The sequence below is a fragment of the Strigops habroptila genome, chromosome 8 (genome assembly GCF_004027225.2).
Source record: "Strigops habroptila isolate Jane chromosome 8, bStrHab1.2.pri, whole genome shotgun sequence".
In the NCBI taxonomy this organism is placed as follows: domain Eukaryota; kingdom Metazoa; phylum Chordata; class Aves; order Psittaciformes; family Psittacidae; genus Strigops; species Strigops habroptila.
Genome location: NC_044284.2, coordinates 39,734,825 through 39,758,915, shown reverse-complemented (window position 1 = coordinate 39,758,915; position 24,091 = coordinate 39,734,825). Strand labels below are relative to the sequence as shown.

At 39.0% G+C, this 24,091-nt stretch overlaps 1 protein-coding gene across 11 annotated transcripts in view; it reads left to right on the top strand.

The window, feature by feature from the left end:
* Positions 1-24,091, top strand: part of RC3H1 (ring finger and CCCH-type domains 1) — a 66,489-nt gene that overhangs the window by 2,921 nt on the left and 39,477 nt on the right. For 10 of the 11 annotated variants that reach the window (XM_030493461.1, XM_030493467.1, XM_030493459.1 and 7 more), the window contains exon 2: positions 21,161-21,528. In XM_030493461.1, coding sequence (XP_030349321.1) covers positions 21,298-21,528 — 231 coding nt within the window. In that variant the 5' untranslated portion in view covers positions 21,161-21,297. Of the gene's footprint in view, positions 1-21,160; positions 21,529-23,569; positions 23,677-24,091 lie in introns of those variants that run through there. The other variant, XM_030493469.1, reaches the window with a different exon arrangement.

Below are 24,091 nucleotides of genomic sequence, written 5' to 3'. Positions count from 1 at the left end.
AATCATATTGCAGATGAAACTCTGTGTGGTTTTATGGTTCTTCCTGCACCCGATAAATCAGATGGTTGGTTGTTGGAGCATGCCAAGTAATATTGGCTGTTAGGCCAAAAAAAAAATCTGACTGAAAGTACATGAGATAAGCCATAGGGGAATTTGTATTTTGAAGTTATTGCCTTTTACTGCACTTGGTAATGAATATGAAACTATGATCTTCATACAGGAATGAAGATACAAATGCTTCTGTTGTGAAAGGTCGTTATATAAACATCCTGCACTAGATGAAATTTCAGTCTGACCTTCAAGATTCTGTGCAGGCTATATTACAGTAATGCAGTCTGAAGTCTATGGAGGACTGAAGATAACTTGAGAAAGAAAACCACAGAATATTTACTTATGTTGTGTTACTTTCCTTTCTGTACAGAGATATTCCATGGTGCATGCTGAATTAGGTGCAGCTCACATCACTTAGTTCGACCACTTGTTTTTCTCAAGAAGTGTGTCTCTTGATGGTTATCTTTTGCATCAGTTTCATTTTCTTGGTTAGCCATACAGTAAAAGTTGAAATGGTATTAGATTTCAAAGGGCCAACTGATTTCTAATGAGGTTTTTTTTATTTGTGGAAATGCGTAATGGGCAAGAAGGTGTAAAAGTCCTATCAGCTTATTGTAAATAGATTTTTCTGATATGAAAAGGCTTTCTGGTTAAAGTGCTTGAGGAAATAGTTTTCCTGTTACTGCATGGTAGCAACACATTGTGTGCTACCAGCTGGAAAAGGAAGGGACTTTTGTGATAGAAATACCAAGATTTTGAAATAATTTGTTGCAGATTTATGTTGTTGGAAGCAGTAGCAGTTGTGCACTGCTCTGCTGGAATTTGTAGAGAAGTGTGTTTCATGCAAGTGTAATGGGTGTCCCCACCCTCCCTTTGAGGCTTCTTACTAATCCAGTGAGAAGGAAGGCAGCCTCATGTGGTCTAGGGGCAACTTTGAGCAGATTGAGATGGCTTATATATATCAGCAACATATTGCAGAATTCTTATGCGGGCAGACTTTCAAAAAGTTGGCAGTAGGACTGGCAGAATAACCACAAGTAGGTATTACTGTTACATTTGAGAAGGTAGCTCTTGGCTGTTGCTCAAGCTTGAACTTGGTTTGAGTGAGACACTATTGCATTATGCAGATTAAAAATGTCATCTCCTGAGCACCAGCCATTTGGAAAATCATAGAATCATAGAATGATTTGGGTCGTAGGGGGCCTTAAAGATCATTTAATTCCAACCCCTCTGCCATGGGCAGGGGCACCTTCCACTACATCATGTTGCTCAAAGCACCATCCAACCTGGATGGGGCAGCTACAGTTTCTCTGGGCAACCTGTTCCAGTGTCTCACCACCATCACAGTAAAGAATTTCTCCCGAATATCTCATCTAAATCTCCCCTCTTTCAGTTTAAAGCTGTCCCCCCTCGTCCTAACAGTACATGACCTTGTAAAAAGTCTCTCTCCAGCTTTCCTGTAGGCCTCCTTTAGGTATTTGGAAGACTGTTATAAGGTCTCCCCAGAGCCTTCTCTTCTCCAGGATGAACAAGCCCAACTCTCTCAGCCTGTCTCCACAGGAGATGTGCTTCAGCTCTCTGATCATCTTCATGGCCCTTGTCTGGACTCACTCTAATAGGTCCACATCCTTATTATGTTGGGAGCTGCAGAGATGACTTTGACATTACTTCACGTAGAAAAAGGACCTGGACATCCTTGGCAGGCTTTTGCGTGAAGACTTCTTGCTCAACTAGCTGTTTGGGTTGGGGTTTTTTCCCCACATGTAGACTAATAGAGAAAATCTCTCTTAAACTCTTGATTGTGGGCCTTTACCACTTTTGTACAATGCTAGCTACGCTGTTCAAAAAGAGAAATTATTATGAATGTGGAGAAAAATCTTCATATGAGAGATGGTTGGGAGGAGGAGAGAGGAGGTAAGGGTATAGGATTTTGACGGACAAAATAATTGAATTTTTCCTCTTATGCAACATAACAAATGGAGCTGAAAAGTAGTACAAGTGTAGCTGAAGGAAGGAACAGATCTTTCATGTGCTTCATGTGGCAGAGGTTGCTATGTAATTGGAGACAAAAGAACACAGAAGAGTATTTGTGGCACATGGGTAATGCTGTGGTAAGGTGAGTCTTGAGTTTAGCTTTACAAAAGCTGAGGGCTTATTGACAATTATTCATTCCAGCCTTGAAGTCACTAAAATAGTCTTAAGTGACATGTTGTTCTTGCTGTATAGATCCCTCTTTCTACTGGTATCTTGGAAAAAGTCTTGCAAAACCGCTTTTTTTCTAATTGTTCACATAATGTATTATTTCTCAATCACACAAATATTTGGAATTTTTTGGGGGTGTTTTCTGTTAATCTGAGACTTCTGTGGTAGGATCGTGCTTCAGCTACAACAGAAGAAATAAAGTGTGTGGACTAGCTGAAGTAACTGAAATGTGCTGGTCTGGGAGAATCTAGATCTTGCAGGTGGCTCCAGGTTTGTCTGTTGTTTGTTTTAACAAGGGAAGTCTGCTTTGTCTCCTCCCTCTACTATGCCAGTTTAATAGATATTTTTTAAGTGATCTAATTAACTACTGTTTAAAAGCAGACTGTTATGATTAACATGAAATCTGGGCATTTCAAATGTCATTATTTTTCAGGATGCTTCTGTATTTATAGTCCCTGTCAGGATAAGCTTTGAAGGCTGAGGGATGGTTGTTTTAAAACCTGTTGTTTATAATAAAATTCTGGTTGACCAGCTGATGGAACAGTAATGCTTGTAACCTGTCTTAAAAGGTCTTCTCAGAACTTCCTCCTGGATTAATTTCTAACAGTGAGTTCAGTTCAAAAGGTGAGCAAGTTGGAAGGGTTTTCAATTGCAACTTTTACCTTCCCTACTGTTTTGAAAGGAGGCTTCTACTAGAGTAGCAAGAATCTTGTCTCTTTATTATGCATTGAAGGTCTTCAGGAACCTGCAGCCAATTATTTTTGATAAATTCTGGCAGTGTTGGTTTCCAACTCAGATTTAAGAGGTATCTTCTGGGTGAAAGGAGTGAGGTTCAGGGAAGGTCTTACAAAGTGGATGAATTGAAATTCATGCCGAGGGGGTAGTTTTAATTAGCTTCTTACTAATAAACCAGTGTTTAGTAGCATTTAACTTTCTGCTTTGTTTTTACTGTAAATATTATTCATACTGACTTAGCACTCTTCACTTTTTGTAGCAGTTTTACTTGAATAAATAAAACTCATGTTTTAGCGTAGTGTCTTTGTAATATAAATGCCCTTGAAAAGTGAGTGAAATAAAACTGTTTGCTGTTGACTGACTTTTCTTCTAAGTCGCATTTTTTTTCAGCTTGTTTTCTGTCCCCAACACCCCCATGTTATCAGTTTAGAATGGAAGTCCTTCAGGTACTATTTGATGTTAGGAACTGTACAAACAAATTTAAGTGTTAAGACTTCCTTATCCAGTGTCTGTATCTGATGAATCTGGTACTCGCAGTATAGCAAGACTGAAGTGGTTTGTGCCCTTTGGTTTAGGTTGTGGTTTGTTTTTTTGGTTTTTGGGGGGTTTGGGGTTTTTTTTTGTTTGGTTTTTTTTTTATTCTATGCCAAGATGCAAGAACCAAGGAAGAGACCTTGAAATTAATGGCCACTAAATTTGAAATAAATAGTAGAAAGTGAGTTTTGTTAGCTTACGTGATGTTCTGAAATTATGTCATGCTGCATAAACTTTATTTTAAGACCACTAATAATTCTGGCTGGTATGCAGGCCCAATGAGAATTAAATCTCATGTTTCTGAGTGTAAGTTGTTCTCTGGGAGGCTCAGTAGAAAATTTTTCCCTGCCTTTAAAAGTGAATGTTGTGCTTACGAAATCTTGAAAAATCTGCTCTTGAAAAAGCAGTTACTTCTGTTTGTGATGTTTCACGATTTAAAATTCATATTTCATGTTACAAAAATCAAGTCTGAGTTTTGTGCCACAGTTAAGTTCTCTGTGTGTTTCGAGGAGACAGGAAACAGCAAAATGCTGTCCTGCTTCAGATAGGAGGTATGGAAGAAAGAGTAGGAACGTATGCATGCTGTGAAGCAAGTCTTAGCCTCCACCCTCTATAAATAAAAAAATCTTCATAGTAATGTATCATCTATTTTCTAGCTCGGTTAGGTGACTATTTCTTGAGATCTCTTAGAGCAATTAGTCTGTTTTAAGTGGCATTTGGGCAGTTGTTTTTAGGCGTGTCTGAGAAGCTCAGGTGTTTACATGTAGTATACTAAACTGATGAAGTACCCTGTTGTAAACAACAGAACCAATTAATAAAATTCAGAAGATCTTGGTAAAGAGTTCCTACAATACTGAAATTGTCGTTGGTCACCTGTGTTATTAACTAAGTATTGTGTAGGTAGACATGAAAGTTCAAAAATTATTGGAAGCTGGAAAATGCCCAGCTCTTACTCAGCAGCTCCAGAAGGACAGTATTTCTTAGTTTTACTTGCTTTGTAAAGAGAATGTGGATTTTGTTTCAAAAATAGATCAGAACAGGGCAGTCTCACAAATCACTGAAGTAGTTACAAAGAAAATACCCCTCTTTCATGTATCTTTCAAGACTTGAAATTACTTTTCTGTAAGGATCTTTATTTCTTTGCCTGCTAAAATGCTGTTTTCTTGTAGGATTTTTGGGGGGGGGTTTGGTGTTTGGTTTTTTTTTTTTCTGTTTTTCCCCTGGATCTGTGAATGTCTTCACCTCTCCTGTTCTCTTTAGCGATGTTTCATTCTCTGGTGTTAGCTACTTTTCTTCTAAGGGATTTTTTTTTTTTTTTTTTTTTTTTAATTTGTTCTAATACGAGCCAGTATTCAATTCAGCTAATGCAGGTAACAGAGATGGCATATTGCCTATTAATTTCATTGCTTTGACAGTTCAGACTTGCAGCATGGCCTGTTTGGATAATGGAGCAGCCATGGGACTCTTTGTTCTTGGACTTTACTGGGGGCTATCAAAATGTCACTGCTTCCTCTGGAATTGGTGAGAAGTTAGAGAGCATTGTTCATGGTGCACTCCCTCATGACTACTTTGGCTGTTGCTGTAAATTTGAAAGGAGAAAGATAAAAATAAGTTAGGCTAAACTGGCTTGATGGGATGGACTGGATAAGTTAAACCAGAGGCTACGACTCAGGCTGTCCTTCCTGTTTATGAGTCACTCTCCTGTTTAATTGCGTGAAAAGGCCTCCTGTAGAATTAATTAAAAGAGAGGTCTTAGTGCTGCAAAAAAACTGTAGTTAAAATTGTGAATTTTAATTTTAGTCTTCCTTGTTTAATCAGGTCTTAAGGATGGAAGCCTGGACACTGTAACTTCTTTGTAGGACATCCATACAACAAGTGGAAAGAAAGCGTTATTCAGGAAGGTGAGAATTAGTTCAGCAAAGTACTTGGAATAGTCCAGACTATTTTAAATGTAACTGTTTTGCGGCTAGCTGTTGTTAGGTTCTACAGAAAAGGTGTGAGCCATCAGGGTTGTCTTCTGGACTTGCTAATGCTTATGTTGATTGTTAGTCTTGTGTTTGTGTTCGGTATTAAATCATGTGATTGCTATCTGAAGACATTGCTTCTGTGATACCTTTTAATGTCATTTGTCTACTGTGTTGTACTTTATACAGAGCCTTTACCTGTGTTGAAGACTGCTTTGCTTCATGATTCCCTCTGTTTTTCTCTTCAGAATCATCTACTCAGTTTGTCAAGCTTAAGGGTGTATGGGTGTTATGGATCTTCAGGGAGACTAATAATTTGTTTTGCGTTGATAATTGTGATTTAGTCCACAGAAAAGGTGCTCAAAGTAAGGGTTGAATGTGTTTGGAAACCCTCTAAATGTTCCCATCTCTGCTTTTTGGAAGAGTAAGAGGCTGCCTATTGATAACAGTAGGTAACTGGAGGTAGAAAGAATAACCTTGTGCTGTCTTGTGTCAGAATGCATTGGGAAACATAACTTTTCAGTTTTCCCTTCAGTGATACTGCTTAGCATTTTGCTGGTGACTTGACATAATCATTAAAGTTCAACTGGAGTGCAAGAGAGTTCTTGGTTTTATTACTAAAATAATAAAGTGAAAGGCCGTGGACAGAGCTCTCCTAAATACTTCACAAGAGAGCAAAAAGGCACAGCCCAGTTAGTACTTGTCAGGCTAAAGACCTGTGTTGTAATAAGTCACCTTAATATTCAATGTTCTGTCTCATTCCCAGATTTCTGTAGCATTTGGGAAAAGGAAGGAATAAAAATAAGACTAAGAAGATGACATAAAATACCTGGCAAGTTGCTTTCAGGTTTTTTGTGGTGTGATGGTGTTTTGTTTTGTTTTGTTTTCCCAAGCATTCATTCCTATGCCAGGTGTATTGGAAATTAACCACTTGGGTTATTCTACATTAAGTGTCAAAGTTTCTGCACTGTAGTTCATAGAAATGAAGTATTTCAGCCCCTGGTTTTTTAAATCTGAGGATTTACATGGCTTCAGCAAAGAGAGATCTGTAGATAGCTTTTCTGGTCACTCCTTTCTCAGTGGAACTTCTCAGTCAAATGTTTCTAACAAAACAGCACACAAGGACTGGGTGGGGATGTCTCTGGGTGTGTTTCTGAGAAGGAATTATATGATCACAGGCATTTTTATGTGGGTTTTCAGCTTCACTAGGCCAGTTTAGGATAGAACAACTTGAGCTCTGTCAAACTGAAGTTTGGGTGTGATGTAGATTATTTCAGGACATACCAGGAAGAAAGGTCTTCGCAGAAATGTTATTGGTAAGGTAAATCACACATCGGTGTTTGAGGATGTAATGGTGTGGCTGTTGTGTTAGGCACTGCATCATGAGAATGGGGTGTGGTGTCAATATTACTCACTAGGTATTAAAACGATCACAGGCATATATTCTTTTATGTAAAATCTGAAGGGGGGGGGGGGGACATTCCACTGTGTCTTCCTGTGAGTAATATATGAATTCACCTGATAAATAAAAATGTTAGTTGTCCTTCCCCAGGACAGAGGAAAGAGAAAGCCTTAGACCAGTTCATTTGCCAGTTCATGTGACAGTAACTGGGAGGCTTCAGGAAGGGGAAGTAAGTGACAGCAATCCTCTCCTTCAAGCACATATGATAATTCATTAATATAATAGCAGAACTTAGTGTAGCTTTTGAGAAGTGGGAATAGAATCAGTCATGTCGATGTGACAAGCTGGTATGTGAGGTGTCATTACAGAGTGAAAATTGACAGTAAGCCTGTGAAAATCCAGTGAGTACAGTATGCTAATAAATACCTTTATATACTCTGTCCTTGTTAGGTTTTGTATGTTAAAATAATTCCCAGTGCAATTATGAGGGCTTCAGTAGTGCTATTACAGGTGGCTTTGGCTACCAGATTTTGAGAATTTTCTTTTTTGAATTGTTATTCAGTTTTATTTTGCTGTCATTGCTTTTATTCCCAAAACAGTGAGTGGCGAAATACAGTAATGTGTAAAGTAATGTTGACTGCATGGGTGGAAAGATGGTTTCAGTACTTAGTTTTCCCTTCCTATGCCTTATCATACATTTGGATACCTGCTGTTTAATAAGGGGCTTATAGAAGACAAGACAGAGGGAATTTAAGTTATCAAGTCATGGAAATACTGCCTGAACAAGGCTTGTCACGTATCCTGGATAGGTCTGCACGAATAGAGGTGTGATTGGCAGCTAAGTGCATCCATTCTATTCTGAGACTCTAAAAGAGGGGATTAACAATAATAACAAAGTAGCTTTCTGCTTAGTCCATGTGTGCAGTAACTGTAAAACTTTTATCAGATTTACTCTGAAGATACTAGAATAGGTAAAATTGCAGTCAGGGTGTGTGAAGACTCAAACACTTGTAGTCTTGTAGCAGTGTGCAGTTGTGTGCCTAATAAAAGCTGTTGGTGGGCTGTGACCACTTCAAGGATGAAATTGTTAATGGAGGTTTAAACACCCAAATGAAGTACAAAGATGTTCGACTGTGAAGCTACTGTTGTCTTTTCCCCTCCCTCCCCCCCATCTTCCAGCCCTTAGTCTTCCATGAGAGAAGTCTAATCTTCTGTGAATAAAGTTCATTAAGAGAAGTTTACCCTTTGCTTCTAAAAAGGCAGACTAGTTCAGCATACTATGGAACTCCGGCAATAGTCTGTGAGATTGTATCCTATGTATTTTTTATTTTACATCATCCCAGTTGCTGCCATAATATAGTTGTAACATGTTTTCAGAGGTGAATACATCTTTTAAGACTTAGCATTATAAACTGGGAATGAGAAAATTGTTCTTCATTGACTGCTCCATTTAGAACGGGTATCATGCAAAGTAAGCCGTAAATAAGAGAACTTTCTTCTAAAAGACAAAATTATGTGTCTGGAATAAAATTGTTCTTACAAGTCCAAAGCAGCAAAATTCATCAGATTGGCAGTGGATTTTTAATAGGTAACTTCCCTGGATTATTAGTTTGTCCTCTTGCTTGTATGATTTTTCAAATTATGTAACTTTAAAGTTCTATAACTAGAGTTATAATTCAAAACCTCTTTTGAAGTGGATGTAAGATACTAGGGTTTTTTCCCACTTGAATTCAGGCTCCTGCCAAAAATAAATATACCTCTTACCCATTATTGACAGGAGAATCAATGAGATGTTGGAGATTTGGATTTTTTCTCTTATACAAGACTCTTGCATTGTAATAGGTTGCCCAGGGAGGTTGTGGATACTCCATCCCTGGCGGTGTTCAAGGCCAGGTTGGACAGAGCCTTGTGCCATATGGTTTAGTGCGAGGCATCCCTGCCTATGGCAGGGGGTTGGAACTGGATGATCTTAAGGTCCTTTCCAACCCTAACTATTCTGTGATTCTATGATTGTTTGCTATATAGAAAGGAGAAGTATTTAAAAAAACCCCAAACAAACAAAATAACAAAAAAAGCAGCAGCTTTCATTTTTGTGGTTAGGCTCTGAGATGTTCGCTGTTAGTTAAGAGTAGGTGTTTAATGGAAACCCTGACACTTGAGCCTTTTGTTTCCGCTCACTAAAACCACGAGTACTATTTTTAATGATCTTGTAAAGCAAATATGCTATTTTTATAAATCTGGAAGGTAGGAGAGGCTAACACCAAAGCAGCAAAATATTTAAGTTTGGTGGGGTTTTTTCTTTCTTCTTTTTCTTTTTTTCCCCCTTCCCCCCCCCCCCCATAATTGAAGGTTACATGAAAAGTCTCATTCAAAAGGAGTACCTTGCCCCAGGCTATTTCAGGCCTCTGGAACGGCTCTTTTTAGCAGTGCTACAAATTGAATCACCGGGTGCCAGTAGCATTTAAAGCAAATGAGGCTCAATTACATTCTGAGTCAGAAGCACCTGAATTAACCTGCTTTTCAGCAGCACTTCTGTGACCTCTCCTACTGATATTTAAAGACTTTAAGCCCTGTGTCAATGGTGAATTAACACAGGTTTGTCCTTGCTGAATAGTGTTCAGATTTTTATGACAAAACTATGCTCAGAGGTGTGGAGAAAATCTTGAATGGTATGTTGACTAGCTAACTTCTTTTTTGTGCAACTGTTAGAACAAAGCTGAAACTTCCCAGGCTTGGTGCCATTTCTGCAGCAAGCTGCCTCTTAACCTTGGATGACTCCCGAGCTTTAGTGTAGACTAGGTTATGTTATTAAAACACAATTGGAGCACGTGTCATGGAAAAAAGCAGAATAGTCATCTGTGAAGCTTATGTTCTTTATCTTAATATTCCTGCTACTGTTGCCAGTGAAGCTACTACAGGGCTCGCCATAGAAGGATAACTGGCCTAGTTTGGTCCCTGTAAGCTATTTTTGTGTCGGCTATTGTAGCATTTACATGATTTCTTCTTTGTTTGCAATTCTTGGTTCTAGGAGCAGTAGGAAAGCTTAGAGTTATGGTCTGTTACAGCATTCTTCCGTCTTCTTTAGAGAGCACTTTGCTCAGTGCTATAACCATGATGAGATTAAAGGATGGTTTTGATTGTGTTTTTGTGACTTGCGCTGTCAAACATTGGTTAATTCTAGCTGTGAAGCATTGTTTTTGAAACAGATAATTTTGGGGTAAATTTAGTATAAAGGAACAATTCCATGGGTTGTTAATCGCTTAAGTTCCTTATTCCATTTAACCTACTCTCATCATTCCAAACTGTTAATCTAGTCATCCTTATTGTTAGGATTGCTTAATAGCATTTAAGTGTGTAGTTTATCAAATACTTTGGAGGTGGCTTCCATTAATGGAGCCATACTTAAAAATCTGTGTTGCCCTGGTTGTGCTTAAATAAGTGGCTCATGAAACTGCACCCAAAAACTTCACAAATCTGTGTTGATGCTAAAAAAGGTTGTCTTGAAGTTTCCCTCTTCTGTGCTTCCTCCGCTTTTTCCCCTTGAGTTTCCAGGACTGCTCGACCGTTTAACAGATCTGGAACAGCTTTTGTAGCCTGTCAGAAGCTAATGTGGGAAGGAAAGGGATTTGGTTTTGACAAGCTTAGGTCCCTGGTGTAGATGACGCGTCAGAGCCGGCACAAGATTACTTTCTGAGAAGCAGTTCTGACTTGCCCCACTCTAAGCTGTGCATGAAACTGCACTGAAAATGCCAAATAGGTAGTTTCATTATCTGTCTTCACTGGCGGTAGAATGAAATCCTAGGTCTGGATGTTTCAGTCCTCACAAGGATAAGATGGTTAACCCATGTAGCTTGTGGTAAGAGATGCAGGTTATTATCTACTGCCTTAGTAGAGGTGAGATTCTGTTGCTGCAGTGTGAAATCTTGTCTGGAGTATCATGCTTGTAGATAATGGCTATGATCTGGTCTTTGGGTGTTTTCAATAATCTTTTAACAATTGTTCTAGACAGAGATGGGTGCAACTCATCTCACTGTGGTCTGTGAGAGAAATGGGGAAAACCTAGATTATCTTCTATTAGCAATTCCTCAGTGTGCCTTCCTCCACTTTTTGGTTGTTATGACTGCAGTGTTGTGGTAAGCAGAACAGTGTTTGACAACTGTTCTCAAATGTGCATATTTTCTCAGAAGTTGATGGTGCCATACAGTTTCTTACTAATGTAGAAATGGTATTATATGGTTGAGTGAACAGGTGCCTGAAGCAGGGGAGCTGAATTCTTGAAGCTGATGTAGTTTAATAATCGTGACTCATAATCTTTGAGGCTGTAACAGAGTATAGAATCATAATAAAGCTCAGGGGGTGAAAAAATTTCTTTGTCATTGTGAACTCCTCCTGTGGTGAAATGTATGTGCCAGCAAACTAGGGGCTTCATTGCCTTTTGAAATAACACGGTAGCCTAGAGATTGTTTTGTGTACAACATATGATAAGAGAATCTTTCTTTTGATTGTAATATGCTTAAAGTGAACTCATGAACTAAAAACCAGGTATATGAGCAACTGTATCGGTTGTTTTGTATAAAACATCAGTAGGTATTCTCTCTGCTCTTGGATGACTGTGCTTTTATTAAAAGATCTTTTTGATATGTAAGTGCAGTCTTCCAAAGGAAATTGTTTTGAAGGTAAATAGAATAACTGGAGCTTTATTAAACTACTGTTACATAAACAGTTATTAACATGAAGCTGTTTGACATCTGTTTTTAAAATGGAGGCAGCATCTACAAAGTGACAAAAACCACCTTTAAGTCAAATTAATAGGGAGGAGAAGAAAAGAAACACTGAAGAGGAAGGTCTGAGATAGTTTTCAAATGCACATTTAAAATATTTGTTTTCTGAATGCCTGTGGAGTTCTATGTAAAATGGGATTTTATGTTTACATTTTACAATTTAAATGACTCATTGAAATAAATGTTTCTCCTGTGCTTGGCAGTAGTATTTATATTCACTGAACACTGCTCTTGGAGTATATTTCAGCATTACCTTACTATTGCACCTAGAATTTTGGACATATGAGGCTTGGGGTTTTTAAATCTACTGTGTAGTTTGAAAACAAATAAAAACTTTTTTTTAGCAGAGTGAAAAGGGGAAGGAGGCAGGGAGAAAGTTCAGACTATTACTCAATTCTTACCTTGCAAGCCTGTCACAGAAATAATTTCAGTAATATTTGCACAGTATACTACAAAAAAGTGTTAATGCAGACAAAGCACTCAAAAAGGACAAGCTTTGGCAATTTCTAGAATTCTTCTATTTTTTGTTTCTTTTGAGAGAGTATTTCTTTTTGCTGGGCAGCCATGGAGTGAAGGGGGAGAGAGCTATTAAAGGTGGTGTAGGTTGGAGAGCTTTTTTGGATAGTTTTTGACCAGTGTCTCCAGCCAAACTTTAATTCTGCTCTTCTCTGTCTCATTGTTTCACATTGCATTGATAGTGTTACTGTAGCTGTAGTGTCACTAACATCAAAAGCAGAATTATAGTTGTTGAATCAAGCTGGGGGAGGGAAGCTTTTATTGGAGAGTGGGTGGCACACAACACTTTCTAATTTTTTTTGTTAGGTTGGGGTTTTTTATGCTTTCTCTTTCATTGAGTTGTGCTAGGTCTTAACTAAATGATTCATGTCTACTTATCTTAGTCTGAAAAATGATAAAGGCATTGCAGTGGCAACAAGATCTTTCCCACCCCTTGCCTAAACTTACTTTTCGTCTACTGAAGAGTAGTAGCCAGGTAACTAGATTATTCCTGCATGGAAAAGAATGATATTCCTGCATGGAAAAGAATGATATTGATGATTTTGATCTTTATTATGGTTACTCATTAGCACATAGTAACCTGAAGTATCAAAAGTATCACAGCAGTAATAAGATTGCTAAAAGGTGTGTAGAAAAAATAAGTTTTGCTTCAGCAGGTTAGGACTCAAAGATTGCTATTCTTTTACCTGTGCCTATGTAGCTGAAGTGTTTGCAGTCTTTAGAATGCTACCCACTTTCCATTGCTTTTTCTTCTCGAAGCGTACTGCTTCGTTTTTTATTTTAGGTGAGCTGTTTGTGTGACTGATTTGTTGCCCTGTTTCAGTTAAGATGAGGTATTGGTTGTGCAATTGCTGTCCACCCACATTTCTGCCTCCTGTGTTTATTAATAAAAGATCTACATTTAAAACTGCCAGCTTCAACCAGGAACAACTGTGTAAACAGTTCAGCTGGAATATCTTAGAAAGGAATGAGTAAGGAAGAGTAGTGACTTCTCTAGCTGACACCGAGAAATAATGTGTCTGTACCCTTGAATCTGAATACTTCTACAAGTTTGTCTTGTTTATCTGTAATATGGCTTGTTTCCAGGGTGATCTGATGGTAAGCACAACCAAGCAAAACTTTGTTTTGTTTTGTTTGCTATATAGGTACTTCTATAAACACTGAAAAACTGACACAGGAGATACTAGTCCTCCTGGACACACTAACCTGTTTTTTCTGGTCTTCTGGTGTGGATAAGGAATTGTCCTCTTTTAACTTCACCAATTACTTGGAAAGGCCTCAGACTCAGTAGTATCAGAATATAATTCTTCAGAGGCACATTAATTGCTTGATTATTAGCTCTAGTTTTCAAACTTGTAGTTATTGCAGTTCTTCTGGTTATTTGGGTGTTCAGAAAGCAACTGTTCAGACATATATCTGCTTCAGGAAAAAGCAAATTATTTGCTCACCTGCTTGAAAGCAGGATTGATAGCTCTTGAGCATTTGACCACTTGAGCTTAAGTCCCTCTTCTGAAAACTGGTATGGATGTGTTAAGTGCCTTCTGCCTTTCTTCTGTTAATCTCTTTGGTTCATGCTTGATTTTTGATCCTGGTTTAATCATTGTGTTTCTGTTGCAGTCATTTGCATGGACAAATCCAAGAACTTTAATTTGGAATGAAAGGAAGATGTTCTAGACATGCTTGTCTGCTATTAACTCCCTAGACTTAATCATGTATGGGCTTGGGAGTCCTTATGATTGGCAGAAAAATTTTCCTAGGTAATAGATCATGAAACCATTTACTGTAAGAGTTGGTCACGTCCCCTTTCTTTTAGATAAGCTGTAAGAGATGTATAATATCAACCAGAAATTATGAAGTTAGTTGTGTATATCTACCCGAAAATAAACTATTTGAGCCATGTGCAGGTTGTATGTTTGGAGGCGGGGGAAGGGGTGGGTGAGCAGGAAGTTTTAAGCTGCTTCTACATGTGTGTTGTCTTTTAACATTCATGACCCTATGGTGTAAAACCAGTGATTGAATGTTGAGTGAGAATAAGAGGTGAAGAAAATAATACATTAGGTTTCATTCTCTCTCCCCCAGCGCCCTTGAAACACTGGATAGATAACTTTATTCAACAGTTTTCCATTCTGTAATAAGATATTATCTCTTGCCTCACAGGATGTTGTGAAGCTTAAATCCTTGTACGTTGCTTCTAGGTCCTCTCTTGGAGAGGTACCCTGGTAGAGTTGTGATGTTGGTAGTTTAGTGTTGGGTATTTTGTTAGTTTGTTTCCCTTGTCTTCTTAAAATCCAGGAAGCTTCAAGTGAGGGATAACATCTTGGCCTTAACTGTCCCTATTTTCTTAAGGTACTTTCCAGACTATAAATATTTCTGTACGGAAATATACAAACTTCTTCCTTTGTTTTCACAAGTCAAATATAAATTACAGAGGATAAAAGAAGGTAAGCCTTGAATCTGATTTAACTGAGCTTCAATGAGTTTGGGACAGAATTTTGACAGTGTTCATGATTTTCTCATTTTTCTTGCAAAAGGGTCTTACTGAACAGCCACTGAAGCCTGCTGGTGTTTATCTATCTTTGAAAGAAGGGTGAGAACATGTATTACACACAAACTTCCAGGATTTGCCATTGGGTGGGAATTTCTATTGTTACAGAGCTCTGTCTTCTGGGCAAGTGTTCAGTGGTGTTGGGGAGCGTTCATGTGGGCAGGCATGCGCGGACGAGGAATGAGGAAGTGAAGCACTCGCTGTCAGTTGATGGTGTACGGCGAAGTTTTGGAGAGCAAACAGGACGGGGGGGGGGGGAGGATCTCAATCTATCAGAAAGACGATACTGGGCTTACTATATGTGTTGTTCATGGAGCTCTCCGGGCAGCGGTAAGCAGCTTTTTCTTCTAGTTACTCTTCTCTGATCAGACATGGCCTTTCTCTGTTTAATTTTTTCAGAGGTTTTTCTGTGGAACTGGGTATGGAAAACACAGCTAGTATGATTTATCTTGTTCTGTGAACCGTGGAATTGGCAGTACGGGCTGTTTGTGTGTGTGTGGCTTTAGCATGCCTTTTGGGAACAAAGTGTTGAGTCTCTATAAACAACCCATTACTTCTGGGCGGTCAGGGTTTCCCATGGGTTGTCAGGTCAGCTCTTCTGTAAAATGAAATTCAGGACTTTTAAAAGTATTAGGTCCTGCACTTATCTTCAGGAAAAATAAAAAAGATACCTAAGTGCTCTCAGAAATGCTGTTTATTACATAGAACACTCTGGAGTAGAAAATTTACTTGCTTAAATAGGTCCTGTGAAGCAGTAGTGAAAATAAGTGGTGTCTGGCACTAGGCAAGTACAGGGGGATTCAGTCTCCAGTTTTTGGTTAGGTTTGCACTGTGGGTATCTAGTGATCCTTATTAATTATGAATTGTTTTGCTATTACTTGTTAATTTCATTTAGGTTGTTGGTTTATTTTTAATCTTGACTGTCAGAGAGGTTTTTGAAGTAGTTAACGTGTTACAGAACCAGTCTCAAGGAGAGAGAACTGCATCTTTGGCTAGGTTACTTTTCGTCAGAAATGTGTATGTTACTACCAAGGAGTAAGAGTCTTTAGAAGAATTAATAAAATGGTATTTTCTTTATTAGATTATAGATTAGCTGAAAGCTGTATTTGCGTGAGTAGATCAGTTGGCAACCCTGAGTTTGTTTTGGCAGTGAGGAGCTGTGACAGTGTTAAGCTTTGTACTAAATAGGCTTATTTATATGTTCACTGTTAACTGCTACAGGAAGTTCTGCTTGTTTTGTTTCTGAGTAAGACTCAGCAAAAATGCAACAGCTTCAGGACTAAAATAACAGCAGAGAATAAAACCTGCTATTATTCAGAATTTTGATCTTCAAATGTCAAGATTATTATAATATTGCTTGATAAGAAAAGCTTAGTGAAATGGTGTAGAGAGATATGTAAAAACACTGGAGCAGACAATGCTATTATGAGCTGTATATACTGAAACAGCAGAAACCGAGCAGAGCGTGCCCCCGTAGGTGTGCTGAGTCATCTGCCTTAAACTGTAACATGACTTACTGTGCACTGCTGCTGGGAAGGATCAGTGTTAACTTGTGCATGACAAAGTGGCACGTGATACAGCTGTGCTAGTACACGTTAGATCCAAATAACATGTTTGTGGGAGAAGTCGGTGTATACTTGGTACCTGTACTGAAGGACTCTGAGGGTGCAGTTAATTTAAAGGGAGTTGAATTTTAACTGAAAGCAGAAGAGTTTTCCTGTATGTCATCGTGTGTGAAACTTGATGCCAGTGGATGTTGGTACAGTGTGGTCTGCATTTTAAAAACATCTTGTTCTTGAGGGTTGAATCTGCAAAGCTTGCTAGCTATGCATGGAAGGCTCTCGCCATCATGGGCATAACAAGGCTTGGGCAGGAGACTGCATTATCCCTCTATGTTTTGGTCTGGCAGAGTAAGAAATGTGATAAAGCGTTAAGCAGTCATCCTAGAGGTTTATAGAACGATCCTGTCTTTCTTTGAAGCACTGGCAAGGTCCCAACAGAGATGGGTCACTGATCTGATTACAGTGTGACATTTCCAGTCTGGGCTGAAGGATGGAATTTCAAGGATTTGGGGGGGAGGGCCAGAAGAGAGGAGAAATCTTGCCAGGTGATTCTAGCTGTGCATAGAAACAGCTTATGCAGGGCTAAGCGGGAGGAGGAGACTTACATACAGGTATTTTAGATTTCCAAACTCAAGAATAACAAAATAAGTCTGTCTCTGGTTGTATGTGATATTCAAGGTCTATGTCTTGGGGCATCTTCATTCTTCAATACAGCTTCTTCTCTTCCAGTTTATGTCCTTTGGATGTGTCTTTTCAGGTTTTTTGTTTTCTTTGGTTTTGGCATGTCTGGTTTCCTTAATCATGCACAAAGAAGTGTGTGTGTATATATATATTTAAAGTGTTTGGAAGCTAACACATGCGAAATACTTGGCGAATTGAGAGGGTGGGTTAAAAATGCCATGGTATTATGGGGAAGGGGATTTTATTTAAATGGTTGAATTCTTTGTGTTTTGCTCACCTCTGACATAGTGCTGGAGAGAACATTTAAAAAGAAAAAAGTGTTGTAGCATGAAAGTGTGAATATGGCTTTTCTTGCCTTATCTGTACAAGGAAGTGTTCTCTTTCTGTAGTGATGATGGTTCCAATAGCCGGCTGTGATAATGAAACTGTCTTGTTTCCATCACTTTATTGCTGTTTGTAATCTCTCCTGTTCAAAGCAGCTCTCTGAAGCTAGAGAATATTTTGTTTCCAGTTATTTCCAAGGTCATAGCAAATCACAAACCTTGTGAAAAGGCGCACATCTTTCCCAGTATACCCCATCTGTATGCTTTATGCCTGCAAGAGATTTATGTTGTATCTTAGCACTTGACTGCTGCCTTGTCTGAAGATCCAGCAGGAAAACTAGACCAAATACATGGGAAGCTGTGGCAGCAGTGCTTGGTGCCAGCCTGTATCCATGCAGCTTGTTAACCGTCAGTCTCTGTGATGCTGTTCCCATCTTGCCTGGGACCAGAGGAATTCCACAGTTCTGTGTGCTGATCTGCCTGGGAGATTTATTAGCAGAGCAGGGTTTGTTGCTCAAACAGCTATTCTTTTCTCCTCTGGGGAAAAGGTTGGCTGGATCAAGCCAGTTAGCCATCTGTTCCAGCAGTTAGACTGTGCTGAAATAGATGATTTCCTGAGGTTTCTTCCAGCTGTATTTTCTATTGTCAGTGCTATCCGTGGCCTCCCTCTGGCATTTAGGCACCAGTTGTCCACAAGCACTGCAGGGCCTGGTGAAATGAGGGGTAGGGGAGAAATCTATCACAGGTCAGGAGGAACTGTCACCCACTGGTGAAACATGCCTCTCTGGTGATTGCATATCCACAGTTAGGGCTGTCGGGTTTCCATTCACATGTTATGTGCCCTTCTATTCTGCCAATTAGGTACAAGGCTGGGGCTTATTAGGACCCTTCTGAGAGTTGTGCTTGTGTGTAAGCTTTACTTCCATTGTTCTCCAGCCTTTTGAGACCTGTCTTGATAAGGGATCAGGGATGCCACTAATTACTCTGTCCGTCCCTCCCTCTCCAGTCTCTCCAGATTTCTCTTCCAGCTGTTGAGATTGCAAATAAGTATGACCTATTTGGGTATGCCAGTTGTCTGGAGTGGCCAGAGGTACAGGTAGGAACAAGATGTCTGTCTTTGTGGTGGTATGGTTTTTTTAAATCAGTTAACTCATGTTAAAGTTGTGTTCAGCTCCTTTTTTCCCAGAGCTTGAGATGAGAAGTCTCTGTGCCCGCATCTATGTTTTAGTGTTGATGGCATAGGTCCGTGTTAGCTTCTAGTTTTAAATTTCCTCACTTAGTAAGAAACTGCTCTTTTCCTTAACACTTGGTTAATAAACAATGTTTCAAATTGTTCCTGAATTGCAGATGAGTCTGGGAAATTGTCGATAGACATTTTAATGCCAGTGTGGTAGAAAGGAAGCAATATGATTCAGCTCTTAAATTTTAAACCTCAAATGGTATTTCATAGCCCAGCAATACATACACTAGATTTATCAAGCTGTGTGCTGCTCTTTGCAGTTTGTGGCTTTTCAAGGTTATTTCTGTTACAGATTTGGTTTACAAAGAATGATTCTAGCTGGAATACTTGATACCAAAGTTTACTTGAAAATATATAAAGGGAGCAGGGAGAGGTGGTAGGGCTTGGAAATAAATTTGCTGGATGTTGTAGGTAATTAGCTCAGTTAAGTAACTTATAATTACAAATGTTTTCATTTGGGTTATGATGATACAGTAGTAATGGGAATTATTTGGCTGTCTGCTGACAAGATGAAAGAAAAATACTGATTTGCTATTACAGAGGTAATGCGGGGGGAGGGGGCAACCCTGAACAACCTTGGCAGATCTTCCAGTTATGCAACAGTGGTGTTAGTTAACCATGTGCAGTGCCTCTTCCTCAGTACCACCCTGTCTGGGTGGTATCGATTTCTTATCGATTCCTTGTTGGCTAGTAAACAGTGGCTGTGTGGTATTGTACATTGCTTTTGAAGATAGAAGTAATTTTTTTTTTTTCCATTAGCTTTAGAACTAAGCTTTAATGTTTTGTTGATGAAACATGGCTAAAAGCTTAACTAGTAACTCTTCATTGTTTGCCTTGGCAAAATGATGTTACCTGTGGACAGCATTGCACCAAATTCTGGAACAAAATCCTGAGGCTTTTCAGAGTCTCTGTTTTAGCATTAGGGTTTTTTTCTTGCTGTTTTAAAATACTTTGATTCTGAATTGCACAAGTTCTAACCTGAAATTTCTGTCTATACTTAGAATTGATATCTTAATTTTTTTTAGATTGTTTTCTTCAGCTAAGATTTGATAAAGGGTTGCAGCTTTGCTTATAAAAGAATTATATATGCTATAGTTTCAGTATACATAGCATGAGTTTCTTATAAAAGAACTATATTTCTCATATATTTATGAGAAATATTTTATATATTGTATATAAATATATAAAATAAGAAAAAACTTATTTTATGAGTTTCTTATAAAAGAATTACATATGCTATAGTTTCAGCTATATGCTGCTATATCTGAACAGATATTAGCAAGCAAGTGCATACTCCTTTGTATGAAACCTGAGCCAGTGGTGTGTGGGCAGAGAAACATATCTGGGTGGTTGGGGTGTTCTTTTGTTGTTGTTTTTCTGCTTGATTTAGAAAAATCTGTTCGGTAGCAAATCTGTGACCTGCTCTGTGTTTTTGCTAACTTCACTGGTGATAGAAAGTAAGGCAGACATCAGAAATACTTCTTTTATTGTCAGTTTTCCTTTTGATGATTCTTTTCATATCACCTCATCTGTCTACTCATATTTTTCTTGGTTCCAGAAGGATGTCTTAACTTCCATTCCCTTATAATTAGTAATGTTCTATTCTCTTAGCATTTTGATTCAAAAGTGCCAAGTAGCAAAGACCTCTCAGGTTCCTCTCTGTTGAGGTGTTTCATTGTAATTTCTCAATGCATTAAAGATGTTACTTTCTCTGTCAATATAATCTCTAGGTAGGCAATGAATGATACAAATTGGGGTTAGAAGAGGGTCCTTGAGAAACAGCTGTCACTCTTCCAGTCCAAAGTGACTTCTAGAAATTTTCTTCCTGCTTTTGAAGGATGGAGCTGCTTGGTGAGCAGACTGAGGGCAAGTTATAAATGCTTAACTATACCCAGTAAAGCACAGAGATTCCCAGGCTGAGATGTTACTGGGTAAGTTTGCATGGTACCATGCAGCTCTGTACAGATCAGCTTGTGTGAAGGTGCTGTAGTAGCAATGTGTGGTATTACTTAGCAATGTGCAAGAGCTGTATTGCATGCAGATAGTGTCTGACTGTACCCTGGGCCATTCATCCATTTTTTTCTTGAGGCTATGGCAGCTCTGATGTTTCTGTGGAGTCATTGTCTGTCAATCCACAGACCACTGAACTTGGAAGAAGACCTGTTTGTGACAGAGGCTTTGGATGAAGCCTTGTCTATGCAAAATTATTTGAAGCTTACAATTAATACCGTAACAAAAAAAATCGTTTTAGTGGAATAATCACAACAGTCCTTCAAAAATTGTCTTTTTTATTTAAATGTAGTTGGTGCTAATTGGCTTGTTTGTAAAGAAAAAAGGGAACATAAAAATAAAAAGCTAATTAGTCAACTTCAGTGAGAAAGATAACTATCTTGATTTTATTTATTGTATTTGTAGCTGCATAACAACAGAAATGGTTTTAAGTGGCTTTTACATGCCAGAGACCAGCTGGAATTAAAGCAAGTCATGACTCACTCCTCTATGTAATGTCAGAACTGCACTCCTAGTTTAGTTACACCTCTACAGGTGGTATTTACCTAGCACAAAGGTTTTCACATTCCTGTTCCAGTAGAGAATGCTAACTTTCTGTTTTTGTTTTCTTTTAGGTTATGTTTCACACTATGTGCTGACTGTCTGTACTTACAGAAGATATTTAAAAACAAACAGACTTTTTTTTCAAACATTTTGATTCCAGTGGAATCTGTGCTTTAGATTTTTGTCTTGTCAATTAACTCCTGAAGCAATGCCTGTACAAGCTCCACAATGGACGGATTTTCTCTCCTGCCCGATTTGCACACAGACTTTCGACGAAACAATCCGGAAGCCCATCAGCTTGGGTTGCGGCCACACTGTCTGCAAGATGTGCCTCAACAAGCTCCACCGTAAGGCATGCCCTTTTGACCAGACCACTATCAATACAGACATTGAACTCCTTCCTGTGAACTCGGCCTTGCTGCAACTAGTGGGTGCTCAGGTATCGGTGCTTTTTTGCTTTTTTTTTGCCCTTTTTTTTTTTTTTTAATAGGATCTTTCTGTGGTGGTTTCCTTTTTTCTTTTAGGAGGTCTTGAATAAAGAAAATGACTTCGTGTTAAATAGCGTATAGGGTAGACATCTACATTTTTGTGAACTTTGACGAATACATGTTTTAGACCTTTGACATACTGTAGTAGAGATGCCTCGAACAACAGTTCAGATCTTGATTCTAGTGGTTGCTGACTGTGATTTTGTGTTAAATTTAGTGTAACTGGGGGCTGTCACCAGAATGGGTTGGTTGTGTTCACTTCTTCCGTAACATGTATCTAGGCATGCTCTGACAAAAGGATGAACTGGATCAGTGAGCATATCTGGGGGGAAGCCATTCTTCTGTGGTAGGTTACTTGCTTTACCACATTGACCCTGCCAACTTGTGACCAGTTGTTCCAAAATCAGGAGAGGAAAGGTGGTGGTGTTTAACCCCAGCCAGCAGTAAATACCACACAGCTGCGTGCTCACTGGGGATGGGCAGGAGAATTGGAAAAAAGGTAAAAATTTATGGGTTGAGATAGGAACACTTTAATAATTGAAATAAAGTAAAATATAGTAATAGGAAATAGAGGAATAAAACCTCAAAAAAGGCAAGTGATGCACAGTACAATTGCTCACCACCTACTGACCAATACCAGCCAGTTCCCAAGCAGCAATCGGCCCCTTCTGGGTAACTGCCCAGTCTATTTACTGGGCATGATGTGCTGTGGTGTGGAATACCCCTTTGGCTAATTTGGGTCAGGTGTCCTGTCTCTGCTGCCTCCCAGCTTCATGTGTCCCTCCTCACTGGCACAGCATGAAAGACTGAAGCTTTTGATCAGGGTAAGCACTACTTCGCAACAACTAAAACATCGGTGTGTTATCATCATTATTCTTACACTGAAGTCAAAACACAGCACTGCACCAGCTACTAGGCAGAAAATTAACTCTATCCCAGCCAAAACCAGGATGTAAGGGAAGTGGGATAGACCTTTCTGGTAGCAGCCTTTATACTGCTTTATATTTAATTGGAAACTGTGCTCTGGAAGTGCAGCTGCCTGATCTGACATGCTACTCTAAATCCATATAGGTGAATGGGGGAAGTCTGCCTGAGACAGAGTACCCCTTTCTGCTGGAAAAGGTACCTGTGAGATCAGCTGAACTGGTAATCTGGTGGGAATGAGTACATCAACAGCATTGGTACTGATGGCAGCCTGAGGAAAGGGCCAGGGATGTGTGGAAAGCAGGATCACCCTGTTTAGTTGCAGCACAGACTTAAATTGGCATAAGCTTATCATGGTTAGATCACTGGTAATTTCCTGTGACCCATACCTCCCAAGGCCAGACAGGATTGTGGACTTGGGGAGAGGAGGGACAATCATGTCTAACTTGCAGGTGAGGAACAAGAATGTAGATGGGATGTGGTTATCATAGAGGGATTATTGTTCTATTCTGTTCTGCTTCTGTGTCTGGGCCCAGCACAGTTGGAGGCAGCAGAAAATTCAACGAGATCCACAGTTAATGGACAAGGGAGGAGCTATGTTGTGAATGAACATTAAAGAAAGGATTGTTATGACGCAGGTACTGGGACCTAGAGATCCAGATGTTCTTTTGCCACTTCTTTTTTCATTTAGTTTATCAAGTAATATAGCTAATTTGTTGTTGCTCTTTTGTGGCACAAAAGTTGAGGTTTTTTTAAGTGTTAAAATTGAGTTATGTTTCTGGCTGTGCCAAGTGACTCATCCTGCTCTGCAGGAGAAGGCAATGAAACTGTGCTTGCATTTCTGTGATATGCGTATGCCACCATCTTTGAAGAACTTCCAAGCAGCGTGAAATGTGTGGGTGATGCTATAAATAAACGTTGTCACTTTCCTTCTCCCTTATATCTTCTTCCTTCCTCTCTGGAGTTCCTAGAATAGTTCCAGCTATATCCAGATGTCCACATTTATGATAAACATGCTTTTCTTTTTGCATTTGTTTAGTTGTTTTGCATGCATTTTTTTTAAGTGTGGTGAGAAGCTGTGTGATATCTTTAACTTGATCTTTGCCTGAATTAAAATTTCCATAAAAACAAGATCCTCTGGAATGAGATGGAAAACCACACTGTCTCTGCTACAGGTAATTGAGAATTTTATTGTGGCTGTGCTAGTTAGCCAGCCAGTTTCCTCTTCTAGGATATGAAGAAGAAACAGTGGCTTTATGGCAGTAGCGTATTGATCTTGAGCATTCCATGTTCTGACTTTGAACTGATGACATCATTTTTGTGCTCCTTTTTAAATCTTCTTTTTTCGTGTGAAAGCTGCAAATGCCACCAAAAGAGACAGTATTTCCTTTCCCCTCATTTACCGCTCATTCCTGTGTGCATGCTGCTTACTGTGTTCCGTTACCTAAAGAATAATGGGTGAACTTTAGCTGGGTTTTTATTACTGACAAACTTTCCCCTTAAGAGAAATTTGCACCACCTGTCCCCCAGCTCCTAATTTAAATCAGCATGTGAGTGAAATCAGTGTCCAGCATAACTCACCCTCCTTTT